This window comes from Sapajus apella, unplaced genomic scaffold, assembly GCF_009761245.1.
Source record: "Sapajus apella isolate SASKATOON/1434 unplaced genomic scaffold, GSC_monkey_1.0 scaffold292, whole genome shotgun sequence".
Classification (NCBI taxonomy): Eukaryota; Metazoa; Chordata; class Mammalia; order Primates; family Cebidae; genus Sapajus; species Sapajus apella.
Window position 1 is genome coordinate 1 of NW_022437232.1, and position 27,267 is coordinate 27,267.

Genomic DNA, 27,267 nt, shown 5'->3' on the forward strand with positions numbered 1-27,267 from the left:
TTGGATTATAAAGTAACTAAATTTGTAACTAAATGAAGAAAAAAAAATATAGCAAGTTCAACATATTCTCTCAAACTCAATGTAAAACTGTCAACATGCTTTTCTACAGCCACAATTGCTAAATATTCAGGCTATTTTCATGAGCTACAGAATTGAAGAGTGCTTTTATGCCATGTGAAAAACATGTATAATTTTTTCCCTAATGGATGAAGTTTTCTCTTATTTAAATATTATTTTATTTATACAATATTATTGATAAGCTTATCTGGCTAAACAACTATAACTTTTGCTATTAAGATTATTCTACACTTACCTGAGTATTAAAAGTTTTAACGGCTTCACCAATAGGCAAACGAAAGCATTTATCCAGCTCCTAGCTTAAAAGTGTAGTCTTGAGCTAGTTTAAAACTTTTAGAAATGATAAATTATGAATTATATACAGCTTTAGCAAATAGTACAAAAATAACTTTACTAAGTATTTTCATAACATATTTTGACTTGCGTGTGTTTAGGAAACTTGTTTTATTCCTTATTTAGTGGGTTTAAAAAGTGGATATGCTCTATTACTATATGAACAGGAAGCATCTGAATCAAGACATTCTAAGTTTCAGTTTTAGGACTGGTATAATTCAATTTTAGGATTAATAAATAATTTGAAAATATTCTCTTCAGGGAAATTATTTTGGTGGATCTTTGTGATCTCTCAGTACTTTTTAAAGTCAGCATACTTTGAACATTTTATATACGTAACTAAAGAATAACTTCCTAACTACAGATAAGGCTTAAGTTGTTGGGTACAAGGGCAGTTAATTTTTCTGCTAGAGCAGAAAAAAGCTATTTGTCACTCAAATATTTGACTCATAATTTAGCAGAGGCTTGTATACTGACGTTCTACATAGTAAATATATATAAAAAGAAATTTATCAGTGCTAATAGAAAGCGCCTCCTGAGTTTCAAAAAGCTGTTATTCATCTAGGTGCACATGATCAACAGCAAACAATGTGAAGTCAGTAAAGATGATGTAATATTTAAGTCTTTAAACATAAATTTTAAGGCAAAGAGAAGTCAAATAATGGACACAATAATACAGACGCTTTAATAATTATGCCAAACAAACACAAAAGGATATAATTTCAGTGAAAGCGCATTAGAAGAAAAAGAATCACTTCACAAACTAAGACACTCATGACAGACAAAATGTAAAAAGGATGTAGAGGAAAGAGGATATAGTTACAAGTTTCGCATTTGTTTCTTAAAAATACTCAAGATTATGTCTATTTTATTTGGTAAGTTTTAAAAGCTGCATTCAAACTGCAGCTTTTGAAATAATGAAAGAAAAAGACAATTTGTCTAATAATATTCAGAGAAAAGTTAATGTAGCTTTCTAAAGTCTCTTATTTCTTGGGAATGCCTGAACTATAGAAAAAGCCTACTCTTCAAAATTATATATATATACACATACACATATATACGTTATATACATATTACATACATGTTTTATATATATATATATACCATATATATATATTACACATTTTGACTGTGCACTCCACATGCTGTTAATCATAATCTCCAAACACTTCTCTATACACTGGGATACCCTATAATAGGGACTCAGTCACTGTCTGCTTTGGATTGGAATTCGTGATCCTTTTGAAGACCAGCCATCTGATATATTAATACTTCTATACAGATTTTTAACAGATTCCTCAAATAACTAATGACTAGTTTAAATGTATAACATGACTATTACATCCAAAACTGGAGTAACTTCATAAAATTTATTTCATTTGTATTTCTAAAACCTTTTCCCATTTAGTGCTCTTACCACTTTCTCAAATGTCCAAGCCCAAATGCAGTTAAAAGCAAAGATAACAATATGAAAATCTGACCAATGATTTCTTAATGCAATTCAGATACCTGTGTATTACGGTTAAATTTCAATTATTTAGGAAACATGTATTTATTTTGTGGATTACTCAGGCTCTGTCCTTTCTGTGTCTCACATTTATATTTAGGACATTTTTTCTTCAAAATTGATTCCACCAGAAGGGAGGAAAAATAGATATAACTTATCCTATGAAGACTACCATTTACCATTAGCTCAAGTTTAGTAGGTAAGCCATTTGATCAATAAACATTCTTTTAACCTCTAGTATTATAGATAATTTTAATTCAAAGGCTTAAAACTGGTAGCCCATAGACAGGATGAGACCTGAAGATACTTTCTGTTTAGCTTCTATAGTATTAAAAATATGTAATCCAACATTTAAAACTCAGATGTTATCTAAAAAGCTAGATATTTCAGGCTTTCTCCCCGACCTTCCACCCCTAAAATAAAAAAGACTGGGCAGTATTTGGCTAAACCGTCATACAGAAACAACTGGCTAGAGAAGAGTAGAGGTTTTCCTCTTTCAACAGGACAAGGGCTCTTCAATTTACCACAGTCTCCACCATTCACTGTTGTCACTAACATCAAGGGCCAATGTCTGTATCCATTTATTGTCAAGGTTTATCTTTTTTTTTTTTAATTATTGATATTTACTTGGACCCACACTACCAAATGTGAAAAATGAAATAAAAAATATGCCAAAAGGGCCATGTGTTTCTAGAACACATGAAAGAATAATACTGTATGTCCAATATGCAAATAAAATATCTCTGCCAAAATAACACAACTTAAAATGCCATTATGAAACAAACCACAGAAAAACCTTATTTGTGTTACATACCAAGAACATACCAAAATTTGAATGTCTGATTCACAGTGATTCATATAAGATGATAAACAAATGGATTTTGTGACACAAAAGTATTATGAAGCCTTAATATCATAGACTTATTTTCATTTAATTAACAACCATATAGGCTATCTGAAAATTACTGACATGTCATTTGTTGCTAGGGTCTAAAAACGTTTTACAGAGAAAAAAAACCTGCTGTTTACAATAATTTATTAAATTTCTAAAATGAGATCTCTGATCTCTGCAATTGCTCTGAACTCATTTCTAAAGGCAAATTTTACTAGTTTTAAAAAGATTATTCAAAGTAAACCTGGCATCTAGATAAAATAATTTTACTTCTGTAAACAGTGTTCATATTTTAAAGCTATTTCTGGTATATATATAATGAACATAAAACTATTTTAGTATTGTTTATTTTTAAAATGTTCATAGTAAGAATGCTTAAATCACACCATAGGGCTGTGGGAGTTTTTGTTTTTGATACTGATCAACACTGGCAGCCCTTCAAATATTAGTCCCATTTAGTAAATTAACCATTTTGCATTTTTGAAACATTGAAATTTAATGTTGGCTAATTATTAATTTTATATGTCACTTATGAATTCTTTGTTCATTTTTCAAATATTTTGTTTTGCACTATAGTAAAGATTTTAAATTTTTCCCCCAGAGACAAAGCAAGTTTTCAGTTTTGTTTACCATTCTCATTGCTATAGTTCATCAGCATGCCACAAAAGACAGTCAAGAGCTTCTCATTGGCGGGATCTGTTATACTGCACAGTGACCTTAAATGGTCAATTACAATCTGTGCACCACCTGCTTGGTCAACTGCACTTCTGCCCTCATCTGTAAAACAAAGAGTTAAATTAAAAATAAAAGAAAAAAGAAACGTACCTTACAATTTAAAATACAAAACATGACAGTGTTATTCTTTATTTCATGAATAGAAAATAAACCTAAGCAGGACATTAAATATGTCTTTTGGGAAAAAACAAAACAAAAGAAATAAACATGGAAATGGTCGTGGGATGGGGAAAAGAGACAATCACTTTTTAAGCAAAATAAGATTATTCTCATTGGCATCATACAGGAGCTTACAGAACTTCCCTGTGTCCTAGGAGTTTATGATGTGAAAATTTTCACTCTCTCTTTCACAAATGACAGTTCTATGTAAGAGAAAAAAATAGAAACTAAGTGATACTCTATACGTTTTTGTACCTCAGGTTAAAAAATCACAAATATAACTTTTTACATTGGGTTTAAAGGTCAGCTATTATCAAAGAAAACCATATGGTATAACTGTAGATCACAATATGTAATTCCTGAATGTTAGTACTAGGGTCTTTGTTAATGGCAGTCCTATAGTCCAGAGGCATATTCCCTTTTTTCATTCTTGATTTGTGTTTCTTTTTTCCTCATTCCCCCTATTCTAGAGCACACAAATGTAATTCAACATTACAAAAAGTGGTCAAGTGATGGTCAAACATAACTTCCATTACGTGTACATCTACACTGCATAAAACAGATGTCACCTAATTGTTGGAACATATAAATAAATAGCTTTAGAATACTTTCTAACTTTTGAACACAGGAATGAAAAGAAATGAAAAAAAGAATATAAAGAACCTGACTCCTTATATAAAATATAACCAGCCTCTAGAAGGGGTCCAAGAGAAATTTGTGAGCCAGAAATGTGAGCCACATGTGTAATTTAAATTTACAAATAGCCATATTAAAAAAGAACAGGTGAAAAATTAATTTTAGTGATATTTTATATATTTAATTGAATAAATAAAAAATAAATATATAAAATATCATTTTATATATTTAAAAAATATATAAAATGATATTTTATATATTTAATTGATATATTATTCAATTAAATATATAAAATATTGACATGCAAATCAATATATAAATTATTAACAGAACATTTTATATTATCTTCTTCATAACGTATCTTCAAAATCCAAGTGTTTTCTAGTTTACAGTTACATCTCAATTCAGACTAGCCACATTTCAATTGCTCAGTAGCTACATGTGGCTAGTAGCTACCAAACTGTACTGTTGAGCTATAAGAAGTATAGCACAAAGATCAACAAAAGAGACTCACAAAGGAATTATAGCTATGAAGTTAGTTAGTTACAAAATCAAAGATTTTCATTTTCCAAATATAAGAACTGAAACTAAGGTTATATCTTTATAACTGTTGCTGAATCATATTAGATGATACAACTTAAAATATGTAATTTCTTATGGTTTATATACACACGCACAAATTATACAGTAAGACATCGGTATATTATGTTCATAATTTTGAAAAATTTTTAGGAAATCCATATTAAAATGAAACAAAACAGTTTTATCCACTTATTGTATTGTTAGAAAGATGGAAAACATGACCCTGTGCTAATCAGCTCATCAAATCACAGAACATTCTTTTTTAGATGGAGTTTCACTCTGTTGCTAGGCTGGCGTGCAGTGGCATGATCTTGACTCACTACAAGCTCCACCTCCCGGGTTCAAGTGATTTCCCTGCCTCAGCCTCCCAAGTAGCTGGGACTGTAGGTGTGCACCACCACACCCAGCTAACTTTTTGTGTTTTAGTAGAGATGGGGTTTCACCATGTTGGCCAGGATGGTCTTGATCTCCTGACCTCGAGATCCACCCACCTTGGCCTACCAAAGTGCTGGGATTACAGGCGTGAGCCACTGTCCCCAGCCAGAAAATTGTCATGCCACCAGAGTAACTAGTTAGATAAACCAGCCAAGAACATTGGTCAAATCTCATTTAGAAATCTAACTCCTGAATTTTTTGTTTTCTATAACATAGATAAGTTAACTATCTAAATTACTGGGCAATTTCTATGTGGATGATGTCTCAGAAAACTGAACATTAGGATTACAAATCTAAATATTCAGACCTTCAATAATATGAAGGTATAGTACATCCCATCCCTAAATTGCAAAGCTCAAATAGTATTTGATTCTAATTCCTGAGTAAATATGGGCTTTTGAAATATAAATCAATCATGTATGCTTAAGACTTGGAAGAAGGCATCTTAGAGAACAGCTAAATCAAGTCTTGTATTCCTATACTAGGAATTTCATATACTAGAAAACTAAGGCTTAGAAACTATGTGGCACCTATTTGCAGTGAACTGAGGGAAAGCTGGCTTCCTATCCACACTAAGCTAGTAAATGCTCAAACATTCAGTAATTCAATAAATTGAAATACAAACTTATTCAACAAATTTGATGCAATAAATAAGAACACAATTACAACTCAAAGCAAATTACCTATTTGTATTTCAGAGCCACAGTGCTTTTCTTCTCTTCCCTTCCTTCCATTCCCCCATGCTGTTTCAATTGTCTATAACACAGCTTTTTACTCATATGTTATTGAGAATCGTTGGCAAGGCATAAACACAGTCTCTATACTAGAAATTACATACCAAATTTGAGAAGAAAAGCAAAGCATGTATTACAATAATAGTAATCTGTGTTCAAGAAATATTAACCACCACTATAGAAATAATTACAGAGTTTTTTCTTTCTTTGGAGAAATCAGCCTGAGAAGCAAAGTAAAAGCATTTTATTAAAATATTTAATAGAATTTACGGATTCAAAGAAATAAATGATAATATTGTGTTCCTTTACTCTAGCAAAACCAGTGACATAGTCATCTTCAAAAGTATCTTACAAGTCACTTCTATTTCCAGTAGTATTTGGATAACAAATCATTTTAAATACCATAGCTATCATTGCACAAGTCCATATAAATTGTTTTTCTATAGTTAAGGTAACTGTTTATCTGTATGTTACATTATCATAATGAGTATTACTGTTCACTTAAAAATAATTTTCAAAATGTTTCTTAACCTAAACTTGTGTATCCCTAAGTGTAAGCTCATCTTTCACTTTTCTCATAAGTAACAGCTAACTTGTGAAGCATCCTGAGCTATCACTTCTAAAAATATAATTTACATCTCAATTTTCCTAATATAATTATGAAGCATCCAACCACTAGAAAAAATGTAGCATACTCTTTAAAGTCCTATTAAATCCTTTAACACAAAGGCCTTTCACACAAAGTAGTTTCCAGTGCAAGTATAATCATTCTTCGCATTAGGTAAGAGCAGGGCTTTAAATAACTAACTAAAGAGATACTGCATGTCCACTGTCCTTCTATAAACAAAAGCAAGCAGCAATAAAATTTGTGTCATGGTTATCATGTCTCACAAATGAGAAAAAAAATGTTACCAAGTTAAACACTATTATCAGGTACAAGTTATACACTAAGGGTGAGGAAAAGAAGTAAAATACAACCACTGAATCTAACTATTGTGGCATGTGTTACAGTGTATTCTAACTTTGGATTTTACCATGTTTCCTCCCCATGGACAGCAAATGCCTAGTATAAAGTAGGTGCTTAATTTTTTAATGACTGGGGCCTTTTGACAGATATTGATAAATTATTCACTTTGAGGATGAATGATTGAGAGAGAGACACACACACACATACATGCAGAGAGAAGACTTTGCTTAAAGAAATGATGATTAAATATCAGCATTCTGAACTGGAACTCTGGAAATCTAATTCAATGTTCCCTCATTACACACTTTTTAAAAAGGTATATTACCTATGCCATTAAGTAAAGCAAGGTAACAACACTTTCTTAGCATTAATTTGAGAATCTACTTTTAAAGACTCACTTGTGAAAATCTGTAGGTATCCTTTCCAACAAATCTTTTCAGAATATTCATGAACTTGACTATTAAGACCAACTTGTATCACACAATAGCTGTCTAAAATGCACACTAAGCAGGGAGGATTTGATAAGATCTATTTCACATATAACTGATTCAGGGTTTAAAGTGGCACAGTATAACAACCATTTTCATATCCGTATCAAATAACTCATGGAGAGTCACAAATCCATGTGCTGAGAGTGAAACAAAGTCTAAAACTTGTAAAGAATACACTTTAAATAACTACATTTAGAAGCACAACAAAGAATGAACAAGATTTTGGGAAGATGGCAGATAGGAAGCAGGACTAGCCTGCAGCTCCCAATCAGACACAGCAGCATGTGAAGACTCACAACATAAACTTTTGATCCAACAACTACTGCAGGAACATACCAGGAAATCTGAGAGACCCTTTGAAGGAACTGGATCACCACTGCAGACTATCTGAAATACTGAAAAACTGAGTATGCTTGTTTTCTCAACGCAGAGGCTCATGTGCTTGGGCAAGTTCTCAGCCCTGGCCACCAGCTGCCTAGAAATAAACTCAGTGCTGTTGCAGGAGTTGGGGGAGATGGTGGTAGTGAGAACAGCCTTTAGGACTATGGCTATGTGGGAGGTCGCTGAGGCCCATGACTACCAGCTTTCCCCAACTGCTGTAGCAACCTGTATGACTCAGCAGAGGCAGCCATAATCCACCTGGAAATATAACTCCATTGGACTGGGAAGCGCATCCCTATCCCCCACAGCAGCCATAGCAAGCCCCACCCAAGGAGAAGCTGAGCTCAGATACACCTATCCCTAACTCCCACCTGGTGGTCTTTCTCTACCCACCCTGGGAAGTGAAGACAAAGGTCAAAATCTCTTAGGAGCTCTATGACACTGTCCACCGCCTGAGAAACTACTTAACCAGATATCCCTAAGGCTAGTTTGCATCCTCCATAGCTGATGCCATGGAGGTGCATGCTTGAAGGAACTGGATCACCACTGCAGACTATCTGAAATACTGAAAAATGCCACCTCCTGGCTGGAGGCCAACCAACAGAAAAGCAGCACACCAAACAAAAACAGAACTGAGGACCCTCACAGAATCCACTTCACCCCCCTGCTAACTCCACCAGAACAGGTGCTGGTATCCATGGCTGCAAGACCTGAAGATGAATTACATCACAGGACTCTTTGCAGACACTCCCCAGTACCACCCTGGGGCTCAGTAGCTTGTAAGAGCAAAAACAATCACTGTAGTTCAGCTCTCAGGAAGACCCATTCCTAGGGGAAGGTGGAGAACTCCCACATCAAGGGAGCATACCATGGGATGTACCTGAACAGCAGTCCGTGAATCCCAGCTCTTCCCTCTGACATAAGACTACCCAAATGAGAAAAAACTAGAAAAACAGTTCTGGTAATATGACAAAACAAGGTTCTTTAACACAGGCAAAAGATCATATCAGCTCATCAGCAATGGATACAAACCAACATGAAGTCTCTGAATTGTCGGAAGAATTCAGAAGGTCAATTATTAAGCTACTAAAGGAGGCACTAGAGAAAAATGAAGTCCAACTTAAAGGAATCAAAAACATGATACAGGATATGAAAGGGTTAGTAGTGAAATAGGTAGCATAATTTAAAAAAAATCACAACTTCTGAAAATCAAGGACTCTCTGAGGGAAATGCGAACAGCACTGGAAAGTATCAACAATAGAATCGAACAAGCAGAAAACTTTAGAGCTTGATGACAGGCTTATGAATTAGCCCAATGCATTAAAGACAAAGAAAAATTAAAAATGAATGAGGCCTCCAAGACGTTTAGGACTATGTTCAACGTCCAAACCTAAGAGTAATTGGTGTTCCCAAGGAAGAAGAGAAATCTAAAACTTTGGAAAACATACTTGAGGGGATAATTGAGGAAAAATCCCCAGCCTTGTTAGAGATCTAGACAGCCAAATACAAGAAATTCAAACACTTCGGAAATTCATCACAAAAAGATCACCACACAGGCACATAGTCATCAGGTTATCTAAAGTCAAGATGAAAGAATCTTAAGAGCTATGAGGCAAAGCGTGAGTAACCTATAAAGGAAAACCTATAAACGTAACAGCAAATTTCTCAGCAGTAACCCTAAAAGCTAGAAGGGATTGGGGCTCTATCTTCAGCCTTCTTAAACAAAACAATTATCAGTCAAGAATTTTGTATCCAGTGAAACTAAGCTTCATAAATGAAGGAAAGCATCTTTTTCAGACAAATGCTGAGAGAATTTGCCACTACCAAGCCAATACTGCTAAAAGGACCCCTAAATCTTGAAACAAATAGTCAAAATACACCAATAGAAACTCCTTAAAGCCTCTTACAGGACCTACATAACAATACCACAGTGCAAAAAACCAAGGTATTCAGCCAGCAGACAGCACAGTGAACAGAACAGTATCTCACATCTCAATACTAACATTGAGTGAAAATGACCTAAATGCTTCACTTAAAAGACTGGCAGAATGGATAAGAATTCACCAACCAAGTTATTGCTGTCTTCAGGAGATTCACCTCATACATAAGGATTCAAACAAACTTAAGGTAAAGGGGGGCAGAAAAAGACATTCCATGTAAATGAACACCAAAAATGAGCAAGAATGGCTATTCTTACAGCAGACAAAGCAAACTTTAAAGCAACGGCAGTTAAAAAAGACAAAGAGGGACATTATATAATGATAAAAGAACTAGTCCAATAGGAAAAATCACAATCCTAAATATATATGCACCTGTAACACTGGAGCTCCCAGATTTATAAAACAATTACTACTAGATCTAAGAAACAAGATAGACTGCAACACAATAATAGTGGGAGACTTTAATATATCACTGACAGCACTAGACAGGTCATCAAGACAGAAAGTCAACAGAGATACAATGGAATTAAACTACACTGTACATCAAATGAACTTAAGATATTTATACAACTTTTTACCCAACAACTGCAGAATATACATTCTATTCATCAATACATGGAACATTCTCCAAGATAGACCATACGATAGGCCACAAAACAAGTCTAAATAAATTGAAGAAAACTGAAATTATATCAAGTACTCTGTCAGACCACAGTGAAATAAAACTGAAAATCAATTCCAAAATGAACCTTGAAAACCATGCAAATACATGGATATTAAATAACCTGCTCCTGAATGACCATTGGGTCAACAATGAAATCAAGATGGAAATTTAAAAATTCTTTGAACTGAATGATAATAGTGACACAACCTATTAAAACTTCAGGAATACAGCAAAAGTGGTGCTAAGAAGAAAGTTCATAGCATTAAATACTTACCTCAAAAAGTCAGAAACAGTGCAGACAGACAATATAAGGTCACACCTCACAGAACTGGAGAAACAAGAACAATTCAAACCCAAACCCAGCAGAGGAAAGAAATAACCAGTAACAAAGCAGAACTAAATGAAACAACAACAAAAAATACAAAAGATAAATGAAACAGTAAGCTGGTTCTTTAAAAAGATAAATAAAATTGATAGACCACTAGTGAGATTAACCAAGAAAACAAGCTCAATTAGGAATAAAACAAGAGGTATTACAATTGATACCAGAGAAATACAAAAGATCATTCAAGGCTGTTATGAACACCTTTATGCACATAAACTAGAAGGCCTAGAGGAGATGGATAAGTTTCTGGAAATATACAACCCTTCTAGATTAAACCAGGAAGATATAGAATTGCTCAACAGACCAAAGCCAAGCAGTGAGATTGAAATAATTAAAAAATTGCCAGCAAAAACGTCCAGAACCAGACAATTCACGGATGAATTCTATCAGACATCCAAAGGAGAGTGGTAACAATCCTATTGATATTATTCCAAAAGACAGAGAAAGAGGGAATCCTCCCTAAATAATTCTATGAAGCCAGTATCACTCTATTACCAAAACCAGAGAAGAACGTAACAAAAAAAAGAAAACTACAGTCCAGTATCCCTGAACACAGATACAAAAATCCTGAGCAAAACACTAGCAAAGTGAAACTGAATGTCATTACAAAAAGATAATCCACCATAATCAAATGGGTTTCATACCAGGGGTACAGGGATTGTTTAACATACATACGCCAATAATACATACAGAATTTTTTTTTATATCACAAGATAATAGACTCAAAATAATTTGAAAAAATTCAGCATCTCTTTATGATTAAAATCCTCAGCAAAATTGGCATAGAAAGGACATATCTTAATGTAATAAAAGCCATCTCCAACAAACCCAAAGCCAATATTATACTGAACGAGGAAAAGCTGAAGCACTCTCCTTGAAAATTGGAATAAGACAAGGATGCTCACTCTTACCCATTTATATTCAATATTAGTACTGGAAGTCCTAGCCAGAGAAATCAGACGAAAGAAAGAGAGAGAGAGAGAGAATCCAAATCAGTAAAGAGGAAGTCAAACTGTTGTTGTTTGCTGATGATATAATTGTATACCTAGAAAACCCTAAAGACTCATCCAGAAAGCTCCTAGAACTAATAAATGAATTCCACAATGTTTCAGTATACAAAATTAATGTACGCAAACTAGTAACTCTGCTATACACCAACAGCAACCAAGCTGAGAATCAAATCAAGAACTGAATCCCTTTCATGATACCTGCAAAAAGTAAAATAAAATACTTAGGAATATGCCTAACCAAGGATGTGAAAAACCTCTACAAGAACACTATAAGACAATGCAAAAAGAAATCATAGACGACACAAACAAATCGAAATACATCCCATGTTCATGAATGGGTAGAATCAACATAGTGAAAATGACCTTACTGCAAGAAGCAATCTATAGATTCAATGTAATTCCCATCAAAATACCACCATCATTCTTCATAAAACTAGAAAGAACAATCCTAAAATTCACATGGAACCAAAGGAGAGCCCACATAGCCAAAAGAAGATCAAGCAAAAAGAACAAATCTAGAGGCATTACCCAACTTCAAACTATACTATGAGGTCACAGTCACCAAAATAGCATAGTACTAGTATAAAAATAGGTATACAGACCAATGGAACAGAATAGATAACCCAGAAATAAACCCAAATACTTACAACAGCCAATTGATCTTTGACAAAGCAAACAAAAACATAAAGTGGGGAAAGGACACCCTATTCAACATATGGTGCTGGGATAACTGACAAGCCACATGTAGAAGAATGAACCTGGATCCTCATCTCTCACCTTATACAAAAATCAACTCAAGATGGATTAAAGATTTAAACCTAAAACCATGGTTTCTAAGACCTGAAATCACAAAGATTCTAGAAGATAATGTTGGAAAAACACTTCTAGACATTGGCTTAGGTAAAGACGTCAGGACTAAGAACCCAAAAGCAACAAAAACAAAGATAAAGAGATGGAACTTAATTAAATGACAAAACTTCTGCACAGCCAAAGATATAATCAGCAGAGTTAACAGACAACTCACAGGGTGGGAGAAAATCTTCATGATCTATACATCCGGCAAAAGACTCGAATCAGCAAGAAAAAAACAATCCCATCGAAAAGTGAGTTAAGGACATGAATAGACAATTCTCAAAAGAAGATATACAAATAGCCAAGAAGCATATGAAAAAAATGCTCAACATTACTAATGATAAGGGAAATGCAAATCAAAACCACAATGTGATACCATCTCACTCCTATAAGAATGGACATAATAAAAAAATCAAAAAATAAATGTTGGTGTGGATATGGTGAAATGAAAACACACTGTTGGTGGGAATGTGAACTAGTATAATCACTACGGAAAACAGTGTGGAGATTCCTTTAAAAAGTAAAAGTAGATCTACCATTTGATGGAGCAATCCCACTACTAGGTATCTACCCAAAGGAAAAGAGGTCATTATTTGAAAAAGATACTTGCATGCGCATGTTTATAGCAGCACAATTTGCAACTATAAATATATGGATCCAGCCCAAATGCCTATCAATGAATGAGTAGCCAAAGAAAATATAGTATATATAAATATACCATGGAATACAACTCAGCCATAAAAAGGAACTAAATAATGCCATTTGTAGCAACCTGGATGGAACTGGAGACTATTATCCTAAGTGAAGTAACTCAGGAATGGAAAACCAAACATCATATGTTTTCACTCATGTGGGAGCTAAGCTATGAAGACACAAAGGCATAAGAATGATACACTGGACTTTGGGGACTTGAGGGAAAGGGTGGCTGTGGTGAGTGATAAGAGACACACAATGAGTACAGTGTACACTTTTGGGTGATGCATGCACCAAAATCTCAGAAATCAAAGCTAAAGAACTTATTCATGTAACCAAACACCACCTGTTCCCTAAACACTTATTGAAATAAAAAAATTTAAAAAAATAAAATAAAATGAACAAATTATACAATCTTTTAACTTTGTAAAACTATAGTTTTTTCTTCAGACTCTACTAGTATTCCATTTTTTAGTCTCTAAGAACAAATAGCTTATTATGATAAATTTTGAACATGTATAATGTATTCTGAAAAAAAATTTCAAAGCAATGGGTAAGACAAATTAGATTCATTTTAAATGTAATGACACAAATACTACTCTGTCTTTTTAGTCAATATCAGTCGATTTTATAAGAAACTACAGTCCTACATTTTAAACTTCAACCAGCCCATTGGTTCTCAGTGTACACTAGCCACACATTAGAAAATCTAGATGCCTTATAAAGCTAAATGAGAAATGTTAATGAAAATCCCAAACTATCATATCACAAAGTTAATGAAATGGCTGAATTATTTTTTACCAGAATTCTGTGTGAAGAATGCTCCAGTTTATGAACAAATGGGATGGAGTTTCTAAATAATTTCATTTTAAAATGTAATTTTTAAAAACTATTAGTTGCATCTTTAAATTTATCTGAATTGAAAAGGAATCAAGTATCAAAATTCTTTCTAATATCTTAGTGTATTCTTAGCCTGGCTTTTCATATTCCGTAGTTTAGTATGTTCTTCTGTAGGAAATAATGTTACTGATCTGAGAGGAATAGGTATCATTTCTATTTCTTACGGGTTAAATTGTGTGCTCTCTCTCAATATATGTTTAAGTTCTAACCCCTAGTGTCTCAGAACGTGACCTTCTTTGGACACAGGGTCATTGTAGATGTAATTAGTTAAGGTGAGGTCCTATTGGAGTTGGGTAGATCCTTAATCCAAAATGACTTGTGTCCTTAAAAGAAGAGGCAGATGCACAGAGGAGAATGCCATGTGAAGACAGAGGCAGGGATTGGAGTTATGCTACCATAAGCCAAAGTATACCTGGGGCCACCAGAAGCTAACAAGAGGCAAAAATGTCCTCCTCTCCTATAGGTTTCCGAGGGAGGCACAGCCTGGCGAGCACCTTGATTTCAGACTTACAACCTCTTGAACTGTGAAACAATAAACGTCTCTTATTTTAAGCCACCAAGTTTGTGATATTTTGTTATAGCAGCCCTAGGAAACTAATATACATTACTCCATTTAATAGAATATAATTAATATAATACAACATTGTGAAATATTTAAGTTGTTTTTTTTTAAAGTATTGTTTAGAAACGAGATTTTGCTCTACAGGCTAACTGTAATAGTGCTGATCCTTGTTAACAGCAATTTACCACTGGGAGAGGAGCAAGAGCACAGAAAAAGCCCATAGTTGTGTAGGCATGGGTGCAAGGCTGAAGGCAAAGCAAAAACATTAAGGAAAGTCCTCCAATACCCATACTCTAAGCAGAAAGTAACAACAGCCCACTATTACAAGAATCTGAAGAACATACTGCTTTGAAGTAAGGTGAGCAACAACAAAATGTGAACTTAGTTCAACTCCTGACTAGACCAACTTGACCTCTACCCTATGCGAACACCCTAAAATGAAAGAAAGTATGCTCAATTCCAGAGATCAAATATTGTTAATCTGTTTTTCTACAAATAATATCCAGCATGCAATAAAAAGTTAAGTGATGCATTTTAAGAAGAAAAACGAAGAGCACTGTCAAAAGATGAAACCAACAAACTCATAGGTAATCCAGATGTTAAAACTATCATACAGGGACTTCATGATGAATATATTACAGGATCTACTGCAAAACGTGAATAATATCCATGAACAGATGTGAAATTTTGCAGAAAAATAGACTATAAGGAAGAGTTAAATGGAAATGCTAGAAAGGAACAACACAAAGATAAATAATTATTTCAACAGGCTGAATAGCAGACTCAACAAAACCAAGCAAAGACTCAGTGAACTCTTAGATCAACAGAAATTACACAAACTAAAACATGAAGAGGCTAAACAAGTGGGAGTGGGGTAACCCAGAGCACCCAAAAGCTGAAAGAAAATAGCAAATGGTCTAACATAAGTGTACAGTAGTCAGCAGTTCTCCTTCATCCATGGTTTCACTTTCTCCGGTTTCAGTTACCCATGGTCAATTGTAGCAAGAAAATAATAAATAAAAAATTCCCGAAATAAAAAAATCAATAAGCTTTAAATTGCATGCTGTTCTGAGTAACACGAGAAAGTCTTACACCATCACATTCAAAACATGAACTCTCTCTATGTCAGGTGTAATGCTGGATACACTACCTGCCCATTAGTCACTTATGTAACTGTCAGATCAGCTGTCATGGTATTGCAGTGCTTGTGTTAAGTAACCCTTATTTTACTTTATGACCTCAAAGTGCAAGAGCAATGATGTTGACATATTGCTATAACTGTTCTATTTTATTAGTTATTGTGTTAATCTTTTATCATGCGTAACTCATAGTTTGACTTTATTACAGGTATAATATAGTTATACTGTAACTATAGTATATAGTATAACTATATTATATATTTTATATTTGTAAACAGAAAAAAGACATGATGTATATAGGTTTGGTACTATTCTTGGTTTCAAGTGTCCACTGAGGGTCTCAGAATGTATCCCTTTTGGATAAAGGGCCATTACGATACCTGGAATCTCAGAAAATGAAGTGCTAGAGCAAAGAGTAGAAAAAGTATTTTAAGAGTTAATGACTGAAAATTTTTCCAGCAATGAAAGACATCATGCTACAAATCTATTAAAGCTTAGGGAACCCCAAGCAAAGCAAAACAACTAAACACACCTAGAGCTACTATAGCCAAGTGGCCGAAAATAAACAAAAGGGAGAGAGAAAGAGAGACAAGACAGAGAGAATCTCTTAAAGGCAGCCAAGGGGGGAAAAGAAAATGACAGAAGGGCAAAAATAAATAAAGCAGACTCCTCATCAAAAACTATGCAAACTAAAAGATAATGAAATAACATCCTTAAAATTCAACCTAGAATTCTACACCCAGTGAAAATATCTTCCAATAAGTAAGGTTAAGTAAATTTTTTTCAAGCAAATAAAAGTAGAGATAATTCACTGCAATAAATCTGTTATGCAAAAAATGTTAGTAAAAGTTTTTCAGTTAGATGTATACCAGACAAAAACTTGGATCTACCCAAAGAATGTAGTACACTGAAAATGATAAAACTATGTTAATAGAAGACAGTTTTTCACCTATTTTTAAAAGATAATTGACTATCTAAAGTAAAAACAGGCCAGGTACAGTGGCCCACACCTGTATTCCCAGCACATTGAGAGGCCAAGGCAGGAAGATCTCTTGGGCCCAGGAGGGTGAGATTAGCCTGAGCAACATAGTGAGACCCTATCTCTACTCAAAAGGAAAAAATAAAAGAAAAAAAAGAAAAAGAAATTAGCCAGGCATTGTGGCATGCGCTTATAGTCCTAGCTACTCAGGAGACTGAGGTGAATCACTTGAGCCCAGGAGTTCAAGGTTACAGTGAGCCATGATTGCACTACTACAAACCAGCCTAGGAAACACAGCAAGACTGTGTCTCAAATTTTTAAATAAAAATAACATCAATGTATTCGGGGTTCCTAATATATGTAAAATAAAATGGAAGACAAAAAGCATAAAAGATGGAAGGAAGGAAATGGAAGGATACAGTAAGGTTATTAAACTAACATGACATAATATTGGAAAATAAACTGTGATAAGCTTAAAACAAATAGTGCAAACCACAGGGCAACCACTAAAAACTTATAAAGAGGCATAAGAAGCCAATAATGGCCTGGGCATGTGAGATCATATCTGTAATCTTGGCACTTTGGGAGGCCGAGGCAGGCGGATCACTTGAGGTCAGGAGTTCAAGACCAGCCTGGCCAACATGGTGAAACCCTGTCTCTATTAAAAAAAATTCAAAAATTAGCTGGGTGTGGTGGCATGCACCTGTAGTCCCAGCTATTCAGGAAGCTGGGGCAGGAGAATTGCTTGAACCTAGGAGGTGGAGATTGTAGTGAGCCGAGATCACACCACAGCACTCTAACCTGGGTGACAGAGCAAGACTCTCTCAAAAACAAACAAACCCACAAGAAGCCAGTAATGGAGGTAAACGTGAAGAATTCAAAAGAAGGCAGACAAAGTGGGAAAGAGGAACAAAGAACATTTCAGACAATCAGAAAACAACGAGGTTCTGAAATATACCCCCCTTTGTGGCAGAACAAAAGAGACAACTAGGAAGATGGTAGATTTCAAGCCAACCACAGAAAAATCACATTAAATACATATAATGTAAATGTCACGTAAAACGTAGAGATTGTCAGGTTGGGTAAAAAAGCAAGACCCAACCATGCCATCTACAACTAATCCACTTTAAATATAAGAATATTAAATAATATTAAAAAGAAAAGGTTGGTAAAAGACCTACCATGCAAACACTGATTAAAGAAAAATTGGCATGTCTACATTGTCAGACATAGTAGACATTAGAACAAGCAGTATTGGCCAGGCATGGTGGCTTACGCCTATAATCCCAGCACTTTGGGAAGCCAAGGTAGGAGTTTGAAGCCAGCCTGACCAACATAGTGAAACCCTGTGTCTACTAAAAATACAAAAATTAGCCAGGCATGTTGGCCTGTGCCTATAATCCCAGCTATTTGGGAGACTGAGGCATGAGAATCACTTGAACCCGGGAGGTAGAGGTTGCAGCGAGCTGCGATTGCACCACTGTACTCCAGCCTGGGCAACAGAGCAAGACTTCGTCTAAAAAAAAAAAAAATAATAACAAGTAGTAGTATCAGGGATAAAGAGGAACAATACATAACAATAAAAGAGTTAATTCAGCAAAAAAAAAAAAAAAATATAACAATCCTATGCCAGTAATCCCAGCACTTAGGGAGGCTGAGGCAAGTGGATCATTTAAAGTCAGGAGTTCAAGACCAGCCTCACCAACATGGTGAAACCCTGGCCTCTACTAAAAATACAAAAAAATTTAGCTTGGTATGGTGGTGCATGCCTGTAATCTCAGGTACTAAGGAGGCTGAGGCTGAGGCAGGAGATAACTTGAGCCCAGGAGAGGTAGCTTGCAGTGAGCTGAGATCCTGCCACTGCATTCCAGCCTGTGTGACACAGCGAGATTCCAACTTTAAAAAAAAAAACAAAAAACTTCAATGATGTGTAAATGCCTATAAGCAGAGCTTCAGAATATATAAAACAAAAACTGCTAAAACTAGGGATAAATCCACATGTTCACAATCACAGAAGAGATGCTTATTACATTTTAATATAGCCTTTGTGACAGGCACAGTAGACACAAATAGCAATATAAGAAGACTTTGCTTTCAAAGAGTTTCTATTCCAATGAGGAAGACAGAGTAGTAAACAGAATAAAAGCTTCAACATGGCGGGGCGTGGGGGCTCAAATCTGTAATCCTAGCACTTTGGGGGACCGAGGTGGGTGGCTCACGTAAGGTTAGGAGTTCAAGACCAGCCTGGCCAACAGGGCTAAACCCTGTCTCTACTAAAAATACAAAAATTAGCTGGGTGTGGTGGCATGCACCTGCAGTGCTAGCTACTCAGGAGGCTGAGGCAGGAGAATCACTTGAATCTGGGAGGTGGAGGTTGCAGTGAGCCAAGATGGCACCACTGCACTCCAACCTTGGTGACAGAGAGAGACTCCAGCTCAAAAAAAAAAAAAAAAAAAAAAAGCTTTAATACAATTTTTTTCTCTAGTTCACTTATAAATTAAATTATATTCAATAGGAGTAAAATTTCCTTATTTTAAATATTGATTAATGACATGTATTACATAGCTTCACCAATGTATCTCAAAATCTGCAACCAAATTAGCATTCTCTCCCTCCTTTATCAAACACTTTTCTGAATGCATACTATGTTTCATATATTGAACTAGATCCTGAGAATACAAAAACAGATAATTCAGTTTTATCTGGGAAGGGAAAAAGAGGGAAATGTGAGACATAACATTTAATTTAAGTAGCAAACACAATTAAGTGTTCAGAGTACAATGGAAGTACAAATAAGAAAATTACTTTTACCTCGAGGAGTCAGAAAGAGATTCACAGCCATGTTTTCTGGAATGTCTTTCAAGCCCTTACTGCAATTTAATATGTATATAAAAAGAAAAAGGTACTAAGTACCTTTTTGTTTAGATTCTAATTGGATTCCCTTCCTTATTAGCTCTATTGAGGAAAAATGTAGGTAAAATAAACTACATAAAGTGTTTAACTGATGAGTGCTGACAGTTCTATATACCTTAGCAACCATCAACACACAACCAATGTACTGAGCATTTTCATCACAACCAAAAGAACCCTCAAGTCCTTTCATAAGCCATCTTTCCCTCCACTTCTGGTCTCAGGTAACCACTGTTTTCTGTCAGTATAGATTAGATTGCATTTTATAGAAATGGATTCATGCAATACATATTCTTTTATGTGTCTATTTTCACTCAATCTAATGATTTTGAGATGTATCCATGACATGTATATAAGCATTTTTTCATTACTAAACAGTATTCCATTGTATGGATATACCACTATATCTTTCATCACTAGAATATACTGATTGACATTTGGGTTATTTCTAGTTTTAGGCTACTGTGAATAATGCTGCATTAAATACTCATGTATAAGTCTTTGGGCAAGTATCTAGAATAAAATAGCTAGATCTTATCTAGGTGTGTATTTGTGAATATGTGGTTATTAAGCATTAAAAGGATGATGTACCACCGAAAAAAATTATATTTAAGAAGTTCTCATATACTGTATGATATGGTCTGGCTGTGTCCCCACCCAAATCTTATCTTGAATTTTAGTTCCCATAATCCCCCCCACATCATGGGAGGGACCCAGTGGGAAGTAACTGAATCATGGGGTCTTGTTTTTACCCCGTGCTGTTCTTGTGATAGTGAATAAGTCTCATGAGATCAGATGGTTTTATAAAGGGCATTTCCCTGCACATGCTCTCTTGCCTGCCACCATAAAAGATGTGCCTTTGTTCCTCCTTCACCTTTCACCATGAAACTGTGAATCCATTAAATTTCTTTTTCTTTATAAATTAACCAGATTTACGTATGTCTTGATTAGCGTGTAAAACAGAATAATACACTATAAAAATGAAAAATTCTTAAAGAATGAGTGTATTCCTGAGCCTGTAAGAGGACTTCAGTACATGCATATGAAACTGGAGTGAAACTTTAGCTGATATCTATAGGTACAACACAGGGCTTTGCCTTCTCCAAAATCAAGAGCTACAGAAAAGAATCAGCCTCATTCTATGAAACAAATTTTAGATGTGTAACTTTTCTAATTAATTAAATAATAACATAATCATATAAATTATAAAATGATAAAAAATTCAAGGCTAAAAGAAATAAAGATTGTTAAATATAGATCTTCATGTAAAAATAATACAATTGATCTCACTCATAAAAAATTAAATATTTTACCTGGAAGCTTGGTTGTTAATCAATTTTAACATAAAGTCACCTTTAGGTCGGGCGCAGTGGTTCACGCCTGTAATCCCAGCACTTTGGGAGGCCGAGGTGGGTGGATCGCGAGGTCAAGAGATCGAGACCATCCAAGCTAACATGGTGAAACCCTGTCTCTACTAAAAATACAAAAATTAGCCAGGCATTTGGCATGCATCTGTGGTCGCAGCTATTCAGGAGGCTGAGGTGGAAGAATCGCTTGAACCCAGGAGGTGGAGGTTGCAGTGAGCTGAGACTGTGCCTGAGCCACTGTGCTCCAGCCTGGCAACAGAGCAAGACTCTGTTTCCAAAAAAAAAAAAAAAAAAAAAAGTCACCTTTAAAAAAGCTGCTCATCATTCTCATTTATTTATGACTTCCTGAAACATATACCAACTTGAAACAAATAATTTGGCATATCTCCATTCCTTTCTCTTTTTATTATAAAGCAGTGCATAATATGGATCTCAATCAAGATTAGGTGATATGTATTATATTAGTTTTTTTCATGCTGCTGAAAAAGACATACCCAAGACTAGGCAATTTACAAAAGGAAGAGGTTTAATTGGTCTTATAGTTCCACATAGCTGGGGAAGCCTGTCATGATCATGGCAGAACGCAAGGAGGAACAAGTCACGCCTTACATGGATGGCAGCAGGCAAGAAGAGCTTGTGCAGGAAAACTCCCCCTTATAGTAACCATCAGTTCTCATGAGACTAACTATCACAAGAACGGCACAGGAAAGACCTGCCCCCATGATTCAATTATATCTCACTGGGTCCCACCCACAACACATGGGAATTAAAGATGAGATTTGGGTGGGGACACAGCCACATCATATACCCCCCCCACGGCCCTTCCCAAATCTCATGTCTTCACATTTCAGAACCAATCATGCCTTCCCAAAAATCCCTCAAAGCCTCAACTCATTTTAGCATTAACTCAAAAGTCCACACTTGAAAGTCTCATAGGAGACAAGGAAAATAAATCCCTTCTGCCTATAAGCTGTAAAATCAAAAGCATGTTACTTCCTATATACAATGGGACTAAAGACATTGGATAAATACAGCCATTCCAAATGGGAGACACTAGCCAAAACAAAGCAGCTATAGGGCACATGTAAGTCTGAAATTCAGCAGGGCAGTCAAATCTTAGAGCTCCAAAATGATCTCCTTTGACTCCATGTCTCACATCCAGGTCACGCTGATGCAAGAGGTGGGTTCCCGTGGTATTGGGCAGCTCAGTCCTGCAGTTTGCAGTACAGTCCCCATCCTGGTTGCTTTCATGGGCTGGCATTGAGTGCCTGTGGCTTTTCCAGGTGCACCATGCAAGCCATCGATGGATCTGACATTCTGGGGTCTGGAGAATGGTGGCCTTCTTCTCACAGCTCCATTAGGCAGTGCTCTAATAGGGACTCTGTGTGGGGGTCCAACCCCACATTTCCATTTTGCACTGCCTTAGCATAAGTTCTTCATGAGGGTCTCATATCTGCACGTTTCCTAACTTCTGCCTGGGCATCCAGGTGTTTCCATACATTTCCTGCAATCTAGATGGAGGTTCCTAAACCTCAATTCTTGACTTCTGTGTACTCACAGGATCAACACCACGTGGAAGCTGCCAAAGCTTGGGGCTTCCACCCTCTGAAGCCACAGCTTGAGCTGTACCCTGGCCCCTGCTTGTCATTGCTGGAGTGGCTGGAACGCAGGATACCAAGTCCCTAGGTTGCACAGAGCAGGTGGGCCCTAGGCCCAGCCCACAAAACCATCTTTTCCAACTATGATGAGAGTGGCTGCTGTGAAGACCTCTGACATGCCCTGGAGACATTTTCCCTATTGTCTTGGAATTAACATTTTCTGCAGCTGGCTTGAATTTCTCCTCAGAAAATGGGATTTTCTCTTCTATCATATAGTCAGGCTGCATTACTTTCCAAGCTTTCAAGCTCTGTTACCCTTTTAAAACTGAATGCTTTTAACAGCACCCAAGTCACCTCTTGAACGCTTTGCTGCTTAGAAAGTTCTTCCACCAGATACCCTAAATCATCTCTCTTAAGTTCAAAGTTCCACAAATCTCTAGGGCAGGGGCAAAATGCTGCCAGTCTCTTTTCTAAAACATAACAAGAGTCACCTTTGCTCCAGTTTCCAACAAGTTTTTCATTTCCATCTGAGACCACCTCAGCCTGGACTTTACTGTCCATATCATTATCAGCATTTTGGGCAAAGCCATTCAACAAGTCTGTAGGAAGTTCCAAACTTTCCCACATTTTCCTGCCTTCTTCTGAGCCTTCTAAACTGTTCTAACCTCTGCCTGTTACCCAGTTCCAAAGTCGCTTCCACATTTTTGGGTATCTTTTCAGCAGCCCCCGACTCCCAGTGCCAATTTACTGTATTAGTTTGTTTTCATGCTACTGATAAAGACATAACCAAGACTGGGCAACTTACAAAACAGAGGTTTAATTGGATTTATAGTTCCACGTGGCTGGGGAAGCCTCATAATCACGATGAAAGGCAAGGAGAAGCAAGTCACATCTTATATGGATAGCAGGCCGCAAAGAGAGCTTGTGCAGGAAAACTCCCCCTTAAAATAACCACCAGATCTCATGAGACTTACTCACTATTATGAGAACAGGATGGGAAAGAACTGCCTCCACGAGTCAATTACCTCCCACCATGTCCTTCCCACAACATGTGTAATTCAAGATGAGATTTGGGTGAGGACATTGCCAAACCATATCACATACATATTAAATACTTACTAACTGACCTATATTATGTTGAAAAAAGTGATAGAACCACCACCTAGTATTCACTTCAAATGACATTCTGAGTAAAGAATCTATTAGTTTCTGTCCTATTATTTGCTTCTTACTGTTTATGTTAAGGTTTCTCAGGTCACTAAAGACTTTTTTTTTTTTTTTTTTTTTTTTTGCTGCTCATGGACAGGTTAATATGGTTTTGCCACTTTCATCCCCATTTTACTTCATTTAAAGCACAGAATGAGAAAAAAACTTTGTTAGAGAGCTACTAAATTACTTTGCTGTGCCAGTAAATTAGAGATTTTAAAAGGGTATACCAACAATCAGTAAAAATTGAACAAGGGTGATATAAGTAACATTTTTTAAAATGTTGCATGTGTATAAATTCCTTTATATCATTATCATAGGAAAGAGTAAATTTATTCAGAACAATTAGAAGGACAGTATAATTTTATTTTATTTTATTTTTTTTGAGATAGGGTCTTGCTCTGTTGCCCAGGCTGGAGTGCAGTGGCACAATCTCCACTCACTGCAGCCTCAACCTCCCAGGCTTAAGCGATGCTCCCAGTATCAGCCTCCCAGGTAGCAGTGTTTATTTGTGCTTGTGCATACCACCACAGCTGGCCAATTACTATAGGTTTTTTTTGTTTGTTTGTTTGTTTGTTTTTGTAGAGAGGGAGTAGGAGGTCTCATCATATTGCCCAGGTTGGTTTCAAATCCCTGAGCTGAAAGCATCTGATCACCTCAGCCTCCCAATGTGCTGGGATTACAGGTGTGGGCCACATGCCTAGCCCAATTTTAATTTTTCTCTATACATCTTGTGTGTAAAGAAAACAATACAAGGCAATAGATATTTGTCTGCAAACTTGAAGAATATACCTGTATTTGTCTAGCTGGTTTACTGGGAACAGTAAAACTCTCAAACTTTTAATTGGGTTCCTTAGTTATTACTAAGAATCCAATTGAATCTGAACGTCCTTTACTTCCCACTGAATTAAAAAGAGAAGTCAGTATTTCATATACTTCTCTATATTTAGAGAAAATGTCAAGAATAAAGGCTCAAATATAATAAAGCATGTATATATACTCTTTTCATTTTCTTTTCCTTTTTTTGAGGCAGGGTCTTGCTCTGTCACCCAGGTTGGAGTGCAGTGTTCTGATAAGAGTTCACTGTAGCTTTGACATTTTAGGCTCAAGTCTCAGCCTCTGGAGTAGCTGGGACTACAGGTGTAGGCCACCATGCCAGGCTAATTCTTTCACTTTTTTGTAGAGATGGGGTCTGCCTGTGTTGCTCTGGTAGGTCTCAAATTCCTAGCCTCAAGTGATCCTCCTCCAGCACTGGCCTCCCCAAAGTGCTGGGATTACAGGCATGAGCCACCAAACCCAGCCCTCACATCATACTTTTTTTTTTTTTTTAATGAAGCTTTTATACTTGGAAAAATGTAAAAAGTTTTTCCATTTTTCTACCATCACTTGGTTCTACTCAATGTTCTTTTAATTAGGTAAAATTTATTTTTGTGATCTTTAAACATATTGAACAAAATGTTGGCTTAAGAACAGCTTTTAGTAAAATCCTTAAAAACATATTGCTAAACCTGCACGCTCATAACTATTCATACTGAAGCATAAATGTATTTAATGACAGTGCATTTATGTATTTGACAGTGATAACTTCCTCAGATATATTTACAGCAACAATGAACCTGAGACCTGGTTTTTAGATCAACACTACCACCAATTTAGCTGTTGATCCTAAAAAAGCCACTTGAATTTTCAGGTCTCTCTCAGTTTTTTAATCTGTAAAATTTGGCAGAGGTGGCTGAGATGACTTCTAAGTTCCCTCCTATATAAAAAACTATGACTTCAAGGTAGCTTTATTCACTTAAGTTTTCTAATTTCTCTTTGTTCCCCTTCAATCTACATATTTCATCTAAGAAACAGTTAACATTTTGCTAAATGCAGGAGATTATTTTAACTTTTGAATGTTTACTCTCAAATTTAAAAGAACATAAAGATATAGAAATTGCCTATGTGGCATTTCCTCTTGTGTCTATAAAGAATCTCAGACTTAATAATGCCCCCAGCAAAACAAAATAAAAACAAGCAGCAATAACCGCATAACCCAGAAACAAAAACCAACCTCTGTTCTTTCTTACATCGACAAATTGTCCCATATTCTGTCCAGGTATTCAAGCCCTAGAAATCACTCTTGATTTCTCTCTTTCCCACATTCCCAATCCAATCCATCGCTCTAAATACTTTCCAAGTTCTTCCTCCTTCCACACTACCATAACTTAATCCAAGTTACCATTATGTTGTGCCTGGACAACTACAAAAGTCTTTCAATTAGTCTCAATGCTTCCCTGCTTAACTCTTAATTTCCATGCTTCTCAACTCCTTTTCCATGCAGCTCCATGAGTGATGTTTTTAAAATCCAAATCAGATCATGTCATTTCTTGCCTTCAACAACTTCAAGATGATTCACAAGGCTTTCTATCATCACACTTTGTTTCTTGAACTTTTCACACAATACTCCCGGTTCACAGTATCTTACATACCCAGGTCTCCTTTCTGAAATTGTACCAAATCCCTTCCTCTCTCAGGGCTTTACAATTACTACACTTTTTTTTTTTTTTTTTTTTTGAAACAGGGTCTCACTGTTACCTAGGCTGGAGTGCAGTGGTGTGATAGCTCACGGCAGCCTAGAACTCCTGGGTTCAGGTGATCCTCCCACCTCAGCCTCCAGAGTAGCTGGGACTACAGCCACCACACCGGCTCATTTTTTATTTCGTGGAGACAGAGTCTCGCTGTGTTGCCCAGGCTGCTCTCAAACTCCTGGCCTCAAGCAACCCTTGAGCCTTGGTGTCCAAAGTGCTGCAATTACAGATACGAGCCACCATAGCTGGCTCAATTACCATACTTCTAGAAGAAATATTCTTCTTCTCTTTACACAGCTAGCTCATTCACATTTTTCAGACCTCAGCTTAAATAACATCCATAGAGAGAATTTTCTTCACCCTTAAATACAATCCTTTATTATACATCACCTTCTTTATTCCCTTGATGTCAAGCATCACATTCTATAAATAATCTTCTTTCTGTAATATTTACTTCTTTATTACCTACCTCCTCCTGCGAAAGCCTTACAGGGATACAGACTTCTTGCTCATTTTTCCCCTATAATCCCCATCACAGGTAGTGCCCCCTAAACACGGTTGG

The 27,267-nt window shown here is 35.9% G+C and overlaps 1 protein-coding gene across 2 annotated transcripts in view; it reads right to left on the reverse strand.

Moving 5' to 3' along the window:
- Positions 1-1,966: 1,966 nt before the first annotated feature.
- Positions 1,967-27,267, reverse strand: part of LOC116545576 (rap1 GTPase-GDP dissociation stimulator 1-like) — a 128,508-nt gene continuing 103,207 nt past the window's right edge. For both annotated transcript variants that reach the window (XM_032272117.1, XM_032272116.1), the window contains exon 5: positions 1,967-3,587. In XM_032272117.1, coding sequence (XP_032128008.1) covers positions 3,427-3,587 — 161 coding nt within the window. In that variant the 3' untranslated portion in view covers positions 1,967-3,426. The remainder of the gene's footprint in view (positions 3,588-27,267) is intronic.